General features: G+C 43.8%; 1 protein-coding gene across 3 annotated transcripts in view; it reads right to left on the reverse strand.

Moving 5' to 3' along the window:
- Positions 1–19,502, reverse strand: part of LOC147108710 (sodium/potassium-transporting ATPase subunit beta-1-interacting protein 3-like) — a 293,331-nt gene that overhangs the window by 5,019 nt on the left and 268,810 nt on the right. The window contains exon 6 of one of the 3 annotated variants that reach the window (XM_086005456.1): positions 1,996–2,080. The exons of 1 other annotated variant lie outside the window; for it this stretch is intronic. In XM_086005456.1, the coding sequence (XP_085861582.1) occupies positions 1,996–2,080 (85 nt within the window). Of the gene's footprint in view, positions 1–1,991; positions 2,081–19,502 lie in introns of those variants that run through there. One more of the 3 variants, XM_086005457.1, reaches the window with a different exon arrangement.

Here is a 19,502-nt window from a genome sequence, read left to right on the forward strand (position 1 = left end):
TTCACTTAAAACAACCTGTTTCCTCAACAGCTCAGTGAATTTAGCCAGTAATTAGGTGAGCCATACCAGGCAAGTCCGAGGATTGATTCCTGATCTGGTAGAGGGCATTAAAATCGAAATTGGTGATCCTGGTTTAGGGAGGGGAACATTTTCCTTGCTCTGGATCACTATCTAATGACCTGTATTGTAAGTGGGTGGGTGTCAAGTGAAGGCTGGATCAGGCTTGGCCTTGATGCCCCCAAACAAAAAAATAGACTGCCAACACTCACTGTCAAGGCTAACATGAATAATGGCCAGGGGTGAGGTACTGAAGGACGACTTGTGCAAGCGGAACCATACTCCCAGTCAGTAGTCAAAAGCTTCAGTGGAGGAAAGGGGACAAAAATGAGCAAAAATACAAAACCTGTTAGTGGCAGAAAGTTTAATTAGAAATTTCTCCAAATGCAAACAATAAAATAGAACTTAAAACAAACGTGAAAAAAATGTAAATATAAAACAAAATCATTTGTTTTCTCAGAGGACAGACTCACCATTATGCAGCCTTCCTCGGGCTACAGTAATGAGGGTCACAGGCTATTCCACTTCTGTAATCATCTAATAGAAAGCTTTCCCTTTTCCCTAAGATAAAACTTCTTACAGTGAACTATTCCATTCGGTGGTCCAGCTAATAACTAATAAAACCCATTGTCCAGTGGATGACTAGTGCTGGCAATCATGAGGGACGAGCAAGCAGGAGTAAAAGACAGCCCAGGAACTCAGACCTAGGATTAGCTCTTTGGAAGGCTGATGTTTTAATAGTTATTCTACTAAGTTACCATAATCAAAACAATATTTTACTTCTCATGTGGCAGGTTTCTTTCCTACCCCTGGATTCCCAGGCTGAAAAGGTCCTGCACAATGGAGTTCGCAGGACATCTCCCACTATTAATGATTTCGTTTTCAATACAACGCAATGCTAAATGTTGAATATGGCTGTTTCTTTCAGCCTAACTAGTAATCATCATATCAGTACTGAACCTCACAACAGAAGAACCCAGACAGGACCGAGATGGATGAAAAATAGCCTCAAAATAACCTGCAGAGTGTGTATCCCGCAAACACTTTGGAACACAGGAAAGCACAGGATTAGAAAAGACTCTGCAGTCCACCCGGTTGATCCTGAATTGTAAACCTAAAAGTTACTCTTATAATACACAAATTAATCCAGCACTATGAAACTCCACTTAAATTCAGGATTGGAAGGGTAGATACAAACCCAGTTCTGTGTTCAGTAATGTTTTTTTCTTAGGAAATCCTGGAAATAATTGGTCCTTCTCATTTAGTGTACATTGGTCCTCACATTCATTAAACTTCAGAGTGAGTATTTTGATCAGTATCTTCGATTCCTCCTTAATGAAGTATCTGAGCCTTGACCCCATGTATTGCCCATTACAAAGATTTCCAGCATGAAGTACATCAGGAACGACAGGCCACAAAATAATTCCACTCCATGTCATAGCAGTGTTAGGGCAGTCAACTAAAGTTATGTAATCTATCTGATTAAGAACGCTTAATGAAGGGTATCCTTTAACACTGAAACATTTGCTGTTTTAATTTAATACTTTGTTGATTATCACCTTTAAGTTAAGTGTAGAGTTTTAAACAGGATTTAACTGTTACATGGGGAGCGGGGTGGGGGGGGGGTAATTTTACAAACCCATGATGCCAGGGGAGCCTCATTCGCTGGCACAGCAAATCGGAAATTCGGGCATGCCCAACTATCCAACTTGCGCCACAAGCCAGTGAGGCACCCTGCTGGTAGTGGGGGCTTGTAAGATGATCCCCGCTGAATTCTGTAAAGCCTCAGTCTTGTGTCCAATCAGTAGCGGTGCCCCCTACAAACGTGTCATGGCTTTATTCAGACAAGATTGCTAAAATGGAAAATAGACAGGTTAAAGGTATTGCGTGTTGCTCGTACAAAAAAAGCCATTATGGTGACATGAGGTAATTACTTACAGATAAATTGGCTTTAATAGTACATGAGAGGGTTTCTGAGGCACATGGTAGACGGAGAATGAATCAAATCCACCTATAAAATCAACTGAAATCACAACATAATCGTAAATAAATAAGATGTATGAAGAACACCTTTCCATGGTTAAAACAAAGCAACCAAACAACAATTTTAAATAAAAATATAACAAACTGATCAAGATAAAGTTAAAATGGAAGCAAAAAAAATAGTTGGGATACAAGAGCATGTAGATAAAATCACACTTTCAACAATAAATTTGAGGAAGTATTGCTTCAAGTAGAAAGCAGCAGAATGGAAAGGTTCCTGCTCCACTAATTCTAATGCAACATCATTTGAAACTTGCGGTACATCATTGTTGCAATTTCAAATAGGCAACTAAATGCTGTCAACAATATGAAGAGTTGAAGAAGCCTCACATGATATGGGGTTTGACTAGAAATACCCCGCTTCCCTCTACTTGACTGAGACTGCCATTTAAAAAATTAAATACAACCTTTACCAGAGGCTCCATACAGTATTAGACATTGCCAAGGGCTGTGTTTGAATCCCAGGCTTGACATTTATTCTAACTTAATTCCCTGTAATGGCAGATTCCAGGTGTGTGAGAGCTGAATCGACACCTGAAGCTCAGCCTAGGTTATTCTCTTACTTGTCATGACTTCCAGCCGCAAGGAGTTACAGCTCATTAACTCATGAATCTTAAGTCAAGTGTACTTTTCATTTGTTGTTTAGAAGTTAATCATGATTCAAAACTGTTTAATATATCTTCAGGAGTGCAACCAGACCTAATGCAATTGGAAAAGGGAAGATAGAGGGCAGCCTTCATTTCTTTTCCTTCCTATTTACAATTTAAGATTGTCCCCTATAGAAGTAGCAGTTAGCAGATCTGTGCCCATAGAGCCCTTATAGAGATAAAAAGGAACACTCTGATACTGTCCAGGTGCATATCAGTTTAGTTTAAGAAAGCATTTCAAAAAGGGTTTTGTACATTAGTGTTCAAAGTGTAGAGTGATACAAGAACTAAGAGGTTATGCCTATCAGGAAATATTGAACAGGCTGAGGCTCTTTTCTCTAGAAAAGGGAAGACTGAGGGGGTGACCTGTAGAGGTTTTCAAGATTATGAAAAGGTTTGATAGGTGTAGACGTAAAGAAGATGTTTCCACTTGCGGGCGAGACCAGCAGTAGGGGCCATAAATATACGATAGTCACTAATAAATCCAATAGGCAATTCAGGAGAAACTTCTTTACCCAGAGAGTGGTTAGAATGTGGAACTCATTACCACAGAGAGTAGTTGAGGTGAATAGCATAGACGCATTCAAGAGGAAGCTCGATAAGCACATGAGGGAGAAAGGAATAGAAGGATATGTTGATGGGGTGAGAGGAAGAGGAGTGGGAGGAGGCTCGTGTGGAGCATAACACCAGCATGTTGGGCCGAATGGCCTGTTTCTGTGCTGTAAATACTTTGTAATACTTTATAACATGATGTTCTATACCAGACACAGCCCAAAGCACATTTGCAGTAAAGCTCTGCATGAAAATAAATACATTTTCTCAAAGTTGAACCAATATAAAGTATTATCCGATTTTATTATTATACATGTTGTAACAGAAATACCATTTTAACACTCTACAAGACAGTTATATAAACTATTGACATTTACCTACTGCTACTTCCGTTTATTTTATAAGTTCCAATTAAAAAGACATTTCTTTCTCATTATATAAAAGTAGAGAAAAAAGTGTCATCAGTTTTCCATGAAGGATTTTGAGTAAAGGGGAGAAGTCAAGACACCGACAGTTCTGGGTCAAGCTAATAAACCTCAATGTTAGGTTTAGTGGAGAAGGCAAATTAGCTATAATGCAATTAGAGGAGCATGGAGGAGACATGTTGGTCAGTGAACCCGAGATATTTCTGCTAATTGAAACTGGCCTTAATAAAGTTCATAACAAGCTGAAATGTCACATGCCGCAAAGAAGAAAAAATAATTAGAATGTGATTAAGTGAGAATGAAACTGAAGTAACTGTCAATGCACCACATAACCTATTATCATTGATTATTTTAACAGGATCTGTACATCATTCCTTATTTATCTGGCCACACTAACATCAATCACTCCCACTCCTCATAATGGTGTTACAGTGGTTAGCATAGAATATAGTAAAGGGATAAAAATAGCACTTTAATCAGAACAGATAAACTTTATGCTGGTTGTCTGCGGCGACTGTGCTTGCTTGCATTGATACAAAGACATACACATGTATACAAACACACGGACAGATTCATACCTCACAAGCACGCATTTGTGTGAGCACGTATGCACGTGAACACACAGGTGCACATTAAAAAAAAATTAGGTTATGGGATGTGGGCATTGCTGGCAAGGCCAGCATTTATTGCCCATCCCTAATTGCCCTCGAGAAGGTGGTGGTGAGCCGCCTTCTTGAACCGCTGCAGTCCATGTGATGAAGGTACTCCCACAGTGCTGTTAGGTAAGGAGTTCCAGGATTTTGACCCAGCGACGATGAAGGATCAGCGATATACTTCTAAGTCAGGATGGTGTGTGACTTGGAGGGGAACTTGGAGGTGGTGGTGTTCCCATGTGCCTGCTGCCCTTGTCCTTCCGGGTGGTAGAGATCGCGGGTTTGGGAGGTGCTGTCGAAGAAGCCTTGGCAAGTTCCTGCAATGCATCTTGTAGATGGTACACACTGCAGCCACGGTACGCCGGTGGTGGATGAAGTGAATGTTTAAGGTGGTAGATGGGGCGCCAATCAAGTGGGCTGCTTTGTCCTGGATGGTGTCGAGCTTCTTGAGTGTTGTTGGAGCTGCACTCATCCAGGCAAGTGGAGAGTATTCCATCACACTCCTTACATGTGCCTTGTAGATGGTGGAAAGGCTTTGGGGAGTCAGGAGGTGAGACACTCGCCACAGAATACCCAGACTCTGACATGCTCTTGTTGCTACAGTATTTATGTGGCTAGTCCAGTTAAGTTTCTGGTCAATGGTGACCCCCAGGATGTTGATGGTGGGGGATTCAGCGATGGTAATGTTGTTGAATGTCATGGGGCAGTGGATAGACTCTCTCTTATTGGAGATAGTCATTGCCTGGCACGTGTGTGGCGCGAATGTTACCTGCCACTTATCAGCCCAGCCTGAACGTCGTCCAGGTCTTGTTGCATACGGACATAGACTGCTTCATTATCTGAGGAGTTGTGAATGGCACTGAACACTGTGCAGTCGAACATCCCCATGTCTGACCTTATGTTGGAGGGAAGGACATTGATGAAGCAGCTGGAGATGGTTGGGCCAACATAAACACAGACACGCGGATCCACCTACGCAGATATCTTTGCATACACACACTTACAGATGTATGCACACACAACTACTGAAATTGTATTGCATTATTAGAAAAGAAACCTCTTGTGTCAGGACACTACTATAGTTTAAGATTCATGAGGTATCTTGTACAACATTTTTTATATCGGGGACTAAAACTATGGTGCATCATTGGGTTTCTCTCTCAATACCTTTAATGGGGGAAAATAAATTAAAATAATTTGACAGTAGCCATAGAAAATATTTCCCAAATTATTTTTGGGTCAATTTTAATGGAATCGAACAGATAAGAATAAAAACCCAACAACCAGCACCTCCTCTGACTATGCACCTAAGCTGCAGGTGCCAGCCAGAGACTAGTAGGTATAGCATACATTTTACAAGTTGCAGGACCTCGGTTATATTGCCCGGTTGCATATCACACTCTAGCTGCCAAGAGAGAATTCTACTCATGGGTAGAGTCCTGCTCCTAGACTGTACATCTTCAATGCTTTAAGAGAGTAAACAGGAGTGCACACTCTCAAACTTGAAAAGAACCTCCATGACACACTGAGTGCTTTTTAAACCTATTTTGGCATTGCAGTGGAGTTATTCTCTACCTGGTGTCAAACCCAAGCCATGTAGGATGGCCTCTTCATTATTCCCTTCCACAGTCATATTGGAACCTAACTCCAGAAATCACTGCTCATCAACCTGAAAGTGGCAATATCACTTGAACCTGAAACGCTAGACTATGAACTATAACACAGGCATTGAAACAGTCAGAGGTCGTGGTTCACATTGGGACCAATGACATGGGTAGGAAGAGGGATGAGGTCCTGCAGCAAGAATTTAGGGAGCTAGGTAGCAGATTAAAGAGCAGGACCTCAAAGGTTGTAATCTCTGGATTACTCCCGGTGCCACGTGCTAGTGAGTATAGGAATAGGAGGATAGAGCATATGAATGCGTGGCTAAAGAGTTGGTGCAGGAGGGAGGGCTTTAGTTTCCTGGATCACTGGGCCTGCTTCTGGGGAAGGTGGGACTTGTACAAGTCGGACGGGTTGCACCTGAACCAGAGTGGGACAAATATCCTTGTGGGGAGGTTTGCTAGCACTGTTCGGGGGGGTTTAAACTAAAATGGCAGGGGGCTGGGAACCTGAGCAGGGAGACAGAGGAAAGGGAAACAGGGATAAATGCAAAAGATAGGAAGGAGAAAAACAAAAGTGGCAGTCAGAGAAATCAACGGTTTAAATCAAACGTGGCCACAGTAAATAATAATTCTAATAGGTCTAAGAGCGTTAAAAAAACAAGCCTGAAGGCTTTGTGTCTTAATGCAAGGAGCATTGTAATAAGGTGGACGAATTGGCTGCGCAAATAGAGGTAAACAAATATGATTTGTTTGGGATTACAGAAACGTGGCTCAAGGATGGCGAAGACTGGGAACTCAACATCCAGGGGTATTCGATATTCAGGAAAGATAGGCAAAAAGGAAAGGGAGGAGGGGTAGCATTACTGGTTAAAGAAGGGATTAATACAATTGTAATGAAGGATATTAGCTCTGATGATGTGGAATCTGTATGGGTAGAATTGAGAAATACTAAGGGGAAAAAAACATTAGTGGGTGTGGTATATAGACCTCCAAACAGTAAGGCGGAGGTTGGGGATGGCATTAAAAGGGAAATTAAAGAAGCGTGCAATAAGGGCACCATGGGTGACTTTAATCTACATATAGATTGGGCCAACCAAATTAGTAACAATACTGTGGAGGAGGAATTCCTGGAATGTTTACGGGATGGTTTCCAGGACCAATATGTCGAGGAACCAACCAGAGATCAGGCCATCTTAGACTGGGTATTATGTAACGAGAAAGGATTAATTAGCAATCTTGTTTTACGAGGCCCCTTGGGTCGGAGCGATCATAATATGATCGAATTCTTCATTAAGATGGAGAATGAAGTAGTTGACTCAGAGACTCGGGTCCTCAATTTAAATAAAGGAAACTACGATGGTCTGAGGAGCAAGTTGGGTAGGATTGATTGGGGAATGGCACTCAAAGGGTTGACGGTGGATAGGCAATGGCAAACATTCAAAGACCGAATGGATGAGCTACAGAATTTGTTCATCCCAGTTTGGCATAAAAATAAAACAAAAAAGGTGGCTCAACCGTGGCTAACAAGGGAAATTAGGGATAGCATAAGATCCAAGGAGAGGACATATAAATTGGCCAGAAAAAGCAATAATCCTGAGGATTGGGAGCAGTTTAGGATTCAACAAAGGAGGACAAAGGGATTAATTAAGAAAGGGAAAATAGAATATGAGAGTAAACTTGCAGGGAACATAAAAACTGACTGTAAAAGCTTTTATAGATACGTGAAGAGAAAAAGATTGATGAAGTCAAGCGTAGGTCCCTTGCAGTCAGAATCAGGGGAATTTATAATGGGAAATAGAGAACTGGCAGACCAACTAAATTCATACTTTGGTTCTGTCTTCACAAAGGAGGACACAAATAACCTCCCAGAGATGCCGGGGAACATAGGGTCAGATGAAAGGGTGGAACTGAAAGAAATCAGTATCTGTAGGGAAATGGTGTTAGGAAAATTGATGGGACTGAAGGCCGATAAATCCCCAGGGCCTGATAACCTACATCCCAGGGTACTTAAGGAAGTGGCCCTAGAAATAGTAGATGCATTGCTGGTCATCTTCCAGAACTCAATAGACTCTGGAACAGTACCCATGGATTGGAGGGTAGCTAATGTTACCCCACTATTCAAAAAAGGTGGTAGAGAAAAAGCGGGGAATTATAGACCGGCAAGCCTGACATCGGTAGTGGGGAAAATGCTAGAGTCTATTATAAAAGATGTAATAGCAGAGCACTTGGAAAGTAGTGACAGGATCGGACAAAGTCAACATGGAGTTACAAAAGATAAATCATGCTTGACTAATCTACTGAAATTTTTTGAGGATGTAACTGGTAAAATAGATAAGGGAGAACCAGTGGATGTGGTGTATTTGGACTTTCAGAAGGCTTTCGATAAGGTCCCACATAAGAGATTAGCGTGCAAAATTAAGGCACATGGGATTGGGGGCAAGGTATTGACTTGGATAGAGAACTGGTTGGCAGACAGAAAGCAAAGAGTTGGAATAAACGGGTCGTTTTCTGAGTGGCAGGCAGTGACTAGTGGGGTACCGCAAGGATCGGTCCTAGGACCCCAGCTGTTCACAATATATATTAGTGATCTGGACGAGGGAATTGGATGTAATATCTCCAAATTTGCAGACGACACAAAGCTGGGTGGGAGGGTAAGCTGTGAGGAGGATGTCGTGAAACTCCGGTACGATTTGGATAGGTTGGGTGATTGGGCAGAAACATGGCAAATGCACTATAATGTGAATAAATGTGAGGTTATCCACTTTGGTGGCAAAAACAGGAAGGCAGATTATTATTTGAATGGCAATAGATTGGGAGAAGAGGAAGTGCAAAGAGACCTGGGTGTTCTTGTGCACCAGTCGCTGAAGGTAAGCGTGCAGGTGCAGCAGGCGGTTAAGAAGGCAAATGGTATGTTGGCCTTCGTAGCAAGAGGGTTCGAGTACAGGAACAAGGATGTCTTGCTACAGTTGTACAGGGCCTTGGTGAGACCACACCTTGAGTATTGTGTGCAGTTTTGGTTGCCTTACCTGAGGAAGGACGTTCTTGCCATGGAGGGAGTGCAGCGAAGATTCACCAGGCTGATACCTGGGATGGCAGGAATGACGTATGAGGAGAGATTGTGTCGATTGGGCTTATACTCACTGGAGTTTAGAAGATTGAGAGGGGATCTCATCGAAACCTATAAAATTCTGTCAGGCCTGGACAGACTAGATGCAGGAAGGATGTTCCTGATGGCCGGGGAGTCCAGAACCAGGGGTCATAGTCTAAGGATAAGGGGTAAGCCATTTAGGACTGAAATGAGGAGGAATTTCTTCACCCAGAGAGTGGTGAACCTGTGGAATTCTCTGCCACAGAGGGCGGCGGAGGCCAGTTCATTAAATATATTCAAGAAAGAGTTGGATATATTTCTTAAGGCTAAAGGGATCAAGGGATATGGGGAGAAGGCAGGGACAGGGTACTGAATTTGGATGATCAGCTATGATCTCATTGAATGGCAGAGCAGGCTCGAAGGGCCGAATGGCCTACTCCTGCTCCTATCTTCTATGTTTCTATGTTTCTATGAGATACGAGCGTACTTAATCACCCTTCTGAAGTTCCTTTCTCCAATATTTTAGCAGGGGCATTACAATTTAAAATAATTGGATTAAACGGGATGCAGGAACAGAGAGATCCCGGGGTTCACATACACAAATCTTTTAACGTGGCAGGACGAGTCGATGAGGCTTTTAAAAAAGCATACCAGATTCTGGGCTTTATAAATAGAGGCACAGTGTGGAATTTTAACCCCAAAAAACAGGCGGGTTAGGTGGGAGGTTAAAATGGTAGAAATCTGATTCCAGACCCCAACCCACCTACTTCTGGTTTTAACTGAGGTGGGACGGGGGAGGGTGGGCAGCCAACCCGCTTTCAGGAGGTGGGTTGGCACTTTAAATATTATAATGAGGCTGCGTGCCTCATTTTGAATCTCCATTTTAGATTTATCTCTTGACGGTCGGGTCTCCCAGGCTTGGGGAGCTCGGCAGCTAAAGGAAAGCAAGGACTACTGGATCCAGGAGGCAAGTGCCTTTCCACCTTCCTGCAGCATCCCTGCCTCGCCCACCCGCCGAACCTTCCGATCTCCCCCACGAGGCCTGCGACCCTCACCCCTCAAGAGGCCTCCGATCTCCGATCCCCCCTCCAGCCTTCTGATCTTCAGCTCCCGACCCATTTCCGGCCTCCGTTCCCCGGCCCCCCAATCCCCCCTTCGGCCCACCGTTCCCCCCTCCGGCCCACCGATCCCGGCCTTCCGAACCTCCCTCCGATCCCTCCCTCCTCTCTGCTCCCCTGCTACAGCCTACCCGCCCGATAACCAGTCAGCTTCTCACTTTGGCTGGCTGAGGGGGGAAAAATGTTAATCAGGCCCTGCCGTTAAATTCAGCAGGGCCTAATGGAAACCCATTCTCCCAGGCTTCCCGACCGTAATCCAGCCCCCCAAACGCACCCCCCACCCCACCCTACCTACCTCCCAGTTAAAATTCTGCCCATAGAGTATAAAAGCAATACAAATGCTATAAAGGCAAGATCAACACAGGTTCTGTAAAGTCCGCGCCTCAATAATACACGGACTTCGGGAGAACAGTTTAACAGGTACTTTACTGAACAAGAGGCAGCTTGAAACTGAAACTACAGAAGCCTGCTAGGGCCTTTTATACAGGGGTGGTCACTGCCGGTACTGCAGTCTAAGACCAGTTATTCCCTTAAAGGTACATACACAACAATTCCTCCCCTTTTAGATAAACAGTACATAACATTCATTTAACAACTAAATAATAACTAATTACAATTACAATTTTCTCAGTAATATATACATCAACTGAAATAGTCATTTATAAGTTCAGTCTTTGAGGAGGCTTCCTGATCCGGACTGGATAGCGCCTTTCTCGAGTATCCTGTTCTGGCGGTGGAGTCAATTCTGTCTCATTGTCATTGGTTGATTCGTCAGCTTCCAATACCCCTGCTTCTGAGGTAGATGCAATCTGTACTTCGGGCTCATTACCAGGTGCACATGCTTGTGGTACAGGTTTGGCTTCTTCCTGTGACTCTAGAATCTGGTCAGCATGGCGTCTCACGATGCTCTCTCCAACGTCCACTGTGTACATTAGTGGTCCCTGCTGTGTGCATATCGTGCCTGGCTGCCATTTTTCTGTTCGGTAGTCGCGGGCCAAGACTGGTTGCCCTATCTTGAAGCTCCTGGTTGGCTTCTCATTTATGTGCTGGAACTGCTTATCCTCAACATCTCGTCTTATGTTTGGTTTGAGCAAATCCAAGCGTCATCTTAGTCTCCGGTTGAAAAACAGTACGGCTGGAGTTTGGTTGGTTACTGCATGTGTCGCATTCCGGTAAGCAAACAGGAAGTTATCCACCTTGTGTTGCAATGGTATGTCATCATTATACATTGCCTTTATGGCCTTTTTAAAGGTCTGAACAAACCTCTCAGCCAATCCATTTGTGGCTGGATGATATGGGGCAGATGTGTAATGTTTCACCCCATTATTCTTCAGGAACCTCCGGAAATCCTCAGACACAAACTGTGGGCCATTGTCGGAACAGATCTGTTCTGGCAACCCATTCCTGACGAAGATGGTCCTTAGGACTGCAACAGTTTTCTCCATGGTGGTGGAGGACATTTTAATGACCTCTGGCCATTTCGAATGGGCGTCCACAGCGATTAGAAACATTGAGTCCATAAATGGACCAGCGAAATCAATGTGTACCCGTTGCCATGGAGATGAGGGCCACTCCCATGGATGTAGCGGGGCCTGTGGTGGAGCGTTTTGGACCTTCTGGCATCCTGTGCATCTCTTGGTCATATCCTCGATTTCTTTATCGATTCCCGGCCACCACACAAACGCCCTGGCTAGGCTCTTCATTTTTACCCCTCCCAGATGACCCTCGTGAAGCTCATTGAGTACTCTATCTCTCAGCTTGGGTGGAATTACCACTCGGGATCCACACATCAAGGTCCCCTGGCACACTGACAGCTGTTCCCTCCTTGGCGAGAATGCTGGCAACAGTGAGTCACCATATGCTGGCCATCCCTTCACTGTCAAATCATAGACCCGAGAGAGTGTCGGGTCATTTCGGGTTTCCTTCTCAATACTTGCGTTTGTAACAGGCAAACATTCGACTATGGTCGCATGGAATATCTCCACAGGGTCCACTGCAGGTGCTTCTTCCGCCGTAGGCAACGGTAGGCGCGACAGCCCATCAGCGTTTCCATGTTGTTTCGTACCTTTGTACTGTCGTACTGATGTGCCCCTAGAAAAAGTGACCAGCTTTGCAGCCGTTGCGCCGTCATCACCAGAACGCCCTTCTTTGGGTTAAAAATTGAGACCAGGGGTTGATGATCAGTCAGTAGGGTGAATTTCTGCCCGTGCAGATAGTGATTGAACTTCTTCACCCCCCACACCAGGCTGAGGGCCTCCCTGTCAATCTGGGCGTAGTTACGCTCGGCTGAGGTTAGCGAGCGCGATGCAAAGGCTATTGGCCTCTCTGAACCATCACGGAATTTGTGTGACAGCACCGCTCCAATGCCGTAAGGTGACGCATCACATGCCAACCGAATCGGTAGTGTTGGGTTGTAGTGGGCCAATACTTCTTTTGAAGTGATTTGGCATTTACATTCCTGAAAGGCACGCTTACACTCATCACTCCATTTCCATGTTACACCAGTTTGAAGGAGGGCGTTCAGTGGGTGCAGAATTGTAGATAAATTCGGCAAGAACTTATGGTAGTAGTTCACCAACCCGAGGAGCGACCTCAGTTGCGACACATTTTCTGGTGCTGGAGCCTTGACTACAGCCTCAATCTTGTCCGTCGACTTATGCAACCCTTCCTCATCAATCATGTGGCCACAATACGAGGTTTGTCTCCTGAAGAACTCGCATTTGGGACGGTTGGCTCGTAGCCCATATTCCTGCAATCTCGTGAGCACCTGTTCCAGGTTGGCAAGGTGTTCATTGTCATTTTCGCCCATAACCAGGATGTCGTCCAAATAACACTGGGTCCCTGGGATCCCTTGCAGGACTTGTTCCATTGCCCTCTGCCACATAGCCGGGGCCGATGCTACCCCAAATACCAGTCGATTGTACTGGTAAAGGCCTTTGTGAGTGTTTATCGTGAGGTATTTCCTAGATGCTTCTTTCACCTCCATTTGTAGATATGCTTGAGCCAGGTCAATCTTTGTAAAACGTTTCCCTCCAGATAGTGAGGCGAAAATATCTTCTATCCGCGGAAGCGGATACTGTACTGTGTGCAGGACTGGGTTCACAGTCACCTTGAAGTCCCCACAGATGCGAACCTTCCTTGGCTCCCCAGGCGTGCTGCTCAATGCTTTCTTCATTACAGGAACGATGGGTGTGGCCCACTCGCTCCAGTCCACCTTAGACAGCACCCCCGAACGCTCCAGACTCTCCAGTTCAGCTTCCACAGCTGGGCGTATTGCGTATGGCACTGGTCTGGCCTTGAAAAATTTTGGGGTTGCGTTATCCTCAATCTTTATGGTTGCCTTTACTCCTTTTAGAGTCCCAAGTCCTTGTTGGAACACCTCTTCTGCGTCAGATAGAATTTGTGACAGACGTCCAGGTGCGACGTCATCATCTTTTTTGTCAGTCACAGTTAGTGCCAGAATGGAATGCCAATCCAATTGTAGTCTTCGGATCCATTCACATCCCAATAATGGTGGTCCTCCATCTCGTAGTATATACATGTATAGTTTCTGTGTTTCCTTGCCGTTATATTCAACTGGCACCCTTATTTTTCCTCTGGGGTAGACCTTTTGCCCTGTGTATGTCTTCAATACAATGGACGTGTCCTTTAAGGGTATGTGTGAGAATAGCCGCTCATAGTCTCATCAATTCATGACAGTTAGGGCTGATCCTGTGTCCAATTCCATCTTCACTGGGGCCCCTGCTATCATGAGGGTGACCCAAATGGTTCAGTGATCTTCTTTTGCGATCACGTTGTGTAACTTTAAACAACTTAGTCGCCTGCTCCCGGAGTCCTTATCACTCTCCTGATCTTCTGAACTACTATCTGTCAGTTTCTTTACTTTCCTGTACTGTTCCTTAGTAGTTCTTGTCGTGTTGGTCTTCTTTCCCGACCTGCAGACTCTTGCTATATGTCCCATCTTCCCGCATTGCCTGCATATTTTGTCTTTAAACCAGCAGTCCTTCTGCTCATGGGTTGTTCTGCCGCAGCGATAGCACTTTTCGGCTCCATACGCCATTTCGTTAGCGCTGTATTCTTGTGGTTTCTGTTGTATTTCCGCAGCTCCCCGTGCTGCTGCTTCGTAGGATACTGCCACGCTGAAAGCCTGTTCTAGCGTCAGGTCCTTTTTTGAAAGTAGTTGTTTCTGGGTTCCTTCACTCTGGAGCCCGCAGACAAACTTATCCCGTAAGGTGTCTGCCAGTCCTGCTCCGAACTGGCAGTGCTTCGATAACTTGCGTAGTTCTGTAAGATAGTCAGCATTGCTCTCATCTTTGTGCTGGTTTCTTTTATGGAACTTGAATCTTTCTGCTATCAGCAGTGGTGTAGGGCTTAGGTGTTCCTGTAAGATATGAACAATCTCCTCAAAACTTTTCTCCATTGGTTTAGCTGGGGTAATTAAATTCCGCAATAGGCCGTACGTATTCGCACCCATCAGATTTAATAATACCGATGCCCTCTTTCCATCGGCCACCTCATTTGCCTTGCAGTACACTTCGATTCTTTCTACATATGTGGTCCAGTCTTCTACCTCGTTGTCGAAAGCAGTGATACTGCCACTTTTCGGCATCTTGGGCGATTTAAAATGGCGCCTCCCGCGCTTTTGCTTCTTCCCCAATGGAATAAAATGGCGCCTCCCGCGCTTTTGCTTCTTCCCCAACGGGATAAAATGGCGCCTCCCGCGCTTTTGCTTCTTCCCCTTACTGCCATGCTGCTCCTAGCATTCTACGGGGTAATGGCGGTGACCCGCAGCTTCGGCGCATCTCGCTTTCCTTCCCCCCCCGTTTAGTTTCTCTCCGCTGTCCTGTTCTCGAGCACCGACCGCACCCTGTGCGCTCCACCCTCGCTCTCTTGTTTTCTTTTCCCGGCGACGCTGCGCTGCCCGATTTGTAGAGCCGCTCGATCGAGCTTGAGCCCGCCGCAGTCCAGAAGGGTCAGCGCGCTACCTGCTACCAGCACGATTCGCTGGAACCACAGTCTCTCCCGCAATTCTCCAAACACCGATGGATTCTTTGGGCGGTTGCCCTCGGTCGACGCCCATTGCTCAGACTATGACCTTCCAGGACCTTCCTTTCAGGCGAGATCCCCGTGAGATGATGCCACACTGCAGGTGAGTTCGAACTTACTCGTCGCCACTGTAAAGTCCACGCCTCAATAATACACGGACTTCGGGAGAACAGTTTAACAGGTACTTTACTGAACAAGAGGCAGCTTGAAACTGAAACTACAGAAGCCTGCTGGGGCCTTTTATACAGGGGTGGTTACTGCCGGTACTGCAGTCTAAGACCAGTTATTCCCTTAAAGGTACATACACAACAGGTTCTTAGTATAACAGTAAGAATGGTTGGATAAACCCACCCTATCCTACCTCTCGGTTGTTACTGTTCCCAGTGTCTAGGCCAAGACCAGAGTGCACTGAAAGCATTGGTTGTCTGTGGCCATTTCATCGCTGTGCACAAGATGGCTGTCGTATTTGCTTACATGCAGTTACTGCATTTCAGAGTAATTTATTCGATGTGAAGTGCTTTTGGATATTTCTGAGACATGGTAAGGTGCTATAAAAATACAAGTCTGTCTTTCAACAGCAGCACAATATAGAAATCCTATGCCAACATTAATTTATATTTAATTGGACAGCTTGGTGCAGTGAGTTGTATAATGTCCTATCATTCTCATACCCAGATTCAAATCCAACCCAAAACAATTGGGTGAAAGTCTACTCTTCATGACAGATCTAACTGTCTCAAATGAAATGAGCTGGGCAATCTTGAGGCACTTCCTAGTGGGCATAAGTGCACAATACTCAGAGGTGGGATTGCTTACCTTAGCTCAGTTAGTAGTATTCTTGCCTCCGAGTCTCTGAGTTAGAAGGTTGTGGGTTCAAGCTCTGCTATGGACTTGAGCACATAATCTAGGCTGACACTTCAGTGCAGTACTGAGGGTGTACTGTATTGTCAAAATACCATCTTTTGGAGGGATGGTAACCTGATTTGGTGGGCAGTAATGATCCCATGACACTCTTTGAGGACAAGTAGGGAGTTCTCCCAGTGTCCTAGCCAACATTCATTCATCAACTATCATCAAAAGCAGGCTATTTGTTGTTGGTAGGTGCAAATCATGTTTGATCACATAACACCTGCACTACAAAAGTAGTAGTTGCAAAATACTTTAGGTCATCCTAAAAATATGATAAGGTGCTATATAAATGCAATTTCTTTCACTTAACTGGCTATAATTTGGAACAAGCCAGCAATATTACTCAGTGATAGAAATATCACACAGGCAAAGTATGGGGTGTTTTGCTGGGGTACAGTAAACTTTATTCTGCATCTAACCCATACTATACAACACTTGGAAGTGTTTATGCTGACACTAGGTGGAATAATTGAAAAAATATTCTATTCCATAGCTTGGACATCCCTCATCTTGATGAGCGCAAAAATGATTTATTTGTCAGGGATACAACTGCAGTAAAATGCCCTTAGAGACTACATGATAACACAGTGCACTCAAATAGTTCAGCCCTGAGTGATATAAATAAATGATTTGAGAGCTGCATAGCCTATAACAAGCCAAGGTCAAAAGATGCTATCTAAGGATGAAAGAAAATAAGATAAATTGGTAATTTTAATGAAAGGAGATAAGGAGAAGTAGTAAAATGTAACAGAGACAATGGTGCTACAAATTTACTTTTTACATTGACTCCAGTTTTCTTTGTGCTAGAAACTATTTTTTTGAAGGGGGATAGTAATCTGTACAAGCAGATGTGATATAATGCATAGGTTTAATAAGGTGATACTATTCTGAGTTTTGTATGAAAATGGTTAATGATACTCACAACTGGGATCAAGAAATCACAACCAAGAGTGAGGGGAAAACCATCCAAAATGATTTTCAATTCAGAAAGTACACCATTTACTTCAGGGCAATAAAATGCATTGTGGCACAGTGAGAGAAGCATTTACATAGAATTACTTAGAATGTACAGCACAGAAACAGCCATACAGCCCAACTGGTCCATGCCGGTGTTTATGCTCCACACGAGCCTCCTCCCACCCATTTCATCTCACCCTATCAACATAGCCTTCTATTCCTTTCTCCCTCATGTGTTTATCTAGCTTCCCCTTGAATGCATCTATGCTGTTCACCTCAACCAATCCTTGTGGTAGCGGGTTCCACATTCTAACCACTCTCTGGGTAAAGAACTTTCTCCTGAAGTCCCTATTGGATTTATTAGTGACTATCTTATATTTATGGTCCTAGTTTTGGTCTCCCCCACAAGTGGAATGTCTACCCTGTCGAACCCCTTCATAATTTAAAAAACAGGTCATCCCTCTTCCTTCTCTTTTATAGAGAAAAGAGCCCCAGCTCGTTCAATCTTTCCTAATAGTTATAATCTTTCAGTTCTGGTATCATCCTTGTAAATCTTTTTTGCACCTTCTCCAGGGACTCTATGGGTTGGAAATTGTGGTCAGAAGCTTCCCGCGGGCAAATGCCTCTGAACCGCAAGTAAACTCCGCCCGTACCCGATGCCTCCGGACCTTCAAATACTCGCGCTCTTGGGCCTGCAGACGTACACCTGCATAAAGGTCCACATATCCCAGGGCGCATGCAGTTCACATGGGCCAGCCCAACCAATCACAAAGGGGGGATTCCCATTATGCTTATGGGGATTCCATTTACGTACGGAATCCCCGTAAGCATAATAGAAATCCCCTAAAAAACACACATTCACAGCACTTAAAATAAAAATAAATCATCACACGGTCAAAATTAATTCAAATACAATTTAATTAAACATTTAAAACATAAATTTAATTTTTTGAAAAATAAATGTAAACATTTCTCAAGGGACCAAAAATAACCTAAACTAATTTTAAAGGTTTTTGTATGGTTAAATCATTTAAAAAATCTTATTTTAATATTTATTTAAACCCTTACGCTGGTAAAAAAGAAAGGCCTTACCAGCCGTAAGGGTTTGGTGGGTCAGCCCACCCCTGTGCCAGCGAATGTCCATTTCCTGCGAATGGGTACGATCGGTCAAGCTGAAACTTGACAGATCGCAAGTTCCGGGTTTCCATGCATAAAATCCGGGCCTATATCCTTTTTATAACAGAGACTAGAACTGTGCACAATACTCGAAGTGTGGTCTAACCAAGGTTCTATAGAAGTTTAACATAACTTCTTTGCTTTTCAATTTTATCTCACTGCAATGAGATATATTTAAATACCATGTTTGTGCAGAAATACATTTTGACGTACAGAGGTAACTTTTCCAAGTATGCACCAGTAGTGGCAAGAAACCTGGCCCACCACCAGCGCAAATTGGGAAATCACAGGCAACGCACCACGATTTTGCAATATGTGCTGGTGCCAGGCCAGGCTGCTCACCGCTGACGTGTATTCGAAAAATTTAGGCTGCACGGCATACCAGAAATTTATTGTAAAATAAATATAATATTGGCATGAAATGAACTGTTAGAGACTTAAATAAACTCTAAATTACGTTGTTTTCCTTGTCATTCCCATCCTCAAACTCTATTGTGCTTAAATGTTTAAATTCAGAATTAGATAAAGATGCTTTCGGTATAAAATATTTTGGCACCTCCGCTGTTTGAGTTACAACCAGCATTCTGTGGGTTGAATTCCCAGGCTGCTGTCAACTCAACTCGCTAAGCCCCTTGGCTAACTGATCTTCTCCAACCCTAAACCAGGCCGTTAAGCTCAGTGTCACATGCTAGGTTTAGCTTTCAGCCTCGATGCTTAAATTATTAATTTTAAATGGATTAGCTCCTCTGCTAAAATAGCAGGAAGAGAAATTTCAGAGGGACCAGATTAAACACTCATATCCCACAGTATAATTTAAGGGCCAAGTTTTTGATTTTTTCTAACAAATTTCTTTAAACAACCTTAGAAATTAAACATACTATTGAAGAAATGCAAGAATACCTATAAGACATTAAATATAGTTCATTTTGAACAACAATATCCTGTCTATGTTCACGCTCTCCAACCTATCCAGAAGGATAGAATTAATGGCTGATTAAATGAGTAACAGATGAAAACACATCCCAATCCTATTTGACATTTTGCATACACAACAACAATGATTGTACTTCAGATGTAATTCAATGTATGCAAAACGCTTTGGGATGTTCTGAGAGCTGTGATAAGGTGCAAGATAAATGCATGTTCATTTGAACATTGATTGCCTTGTACAGTTCAAAGCTTGGTACCTCAAAGTTATAGAATTCATCCCGAGTATTTTTGGTACCA

The sequence above is a fragment of the Somniosus microcephalus genome, chromosome 13 (genome assembly GCF_052327205.1).
Source record: "Somniosus microcephalus isolate GS21.2 chromosome 13, FLI_Smic_1.0, whole genome shotgun sequence".
Taxonomy (NCBI): Eukaryota; Metazoa; Chordata; class Chondrichthyes; order Squaliformes; family Somniosidae; genus Somniosus; species Somniosus microcephalus.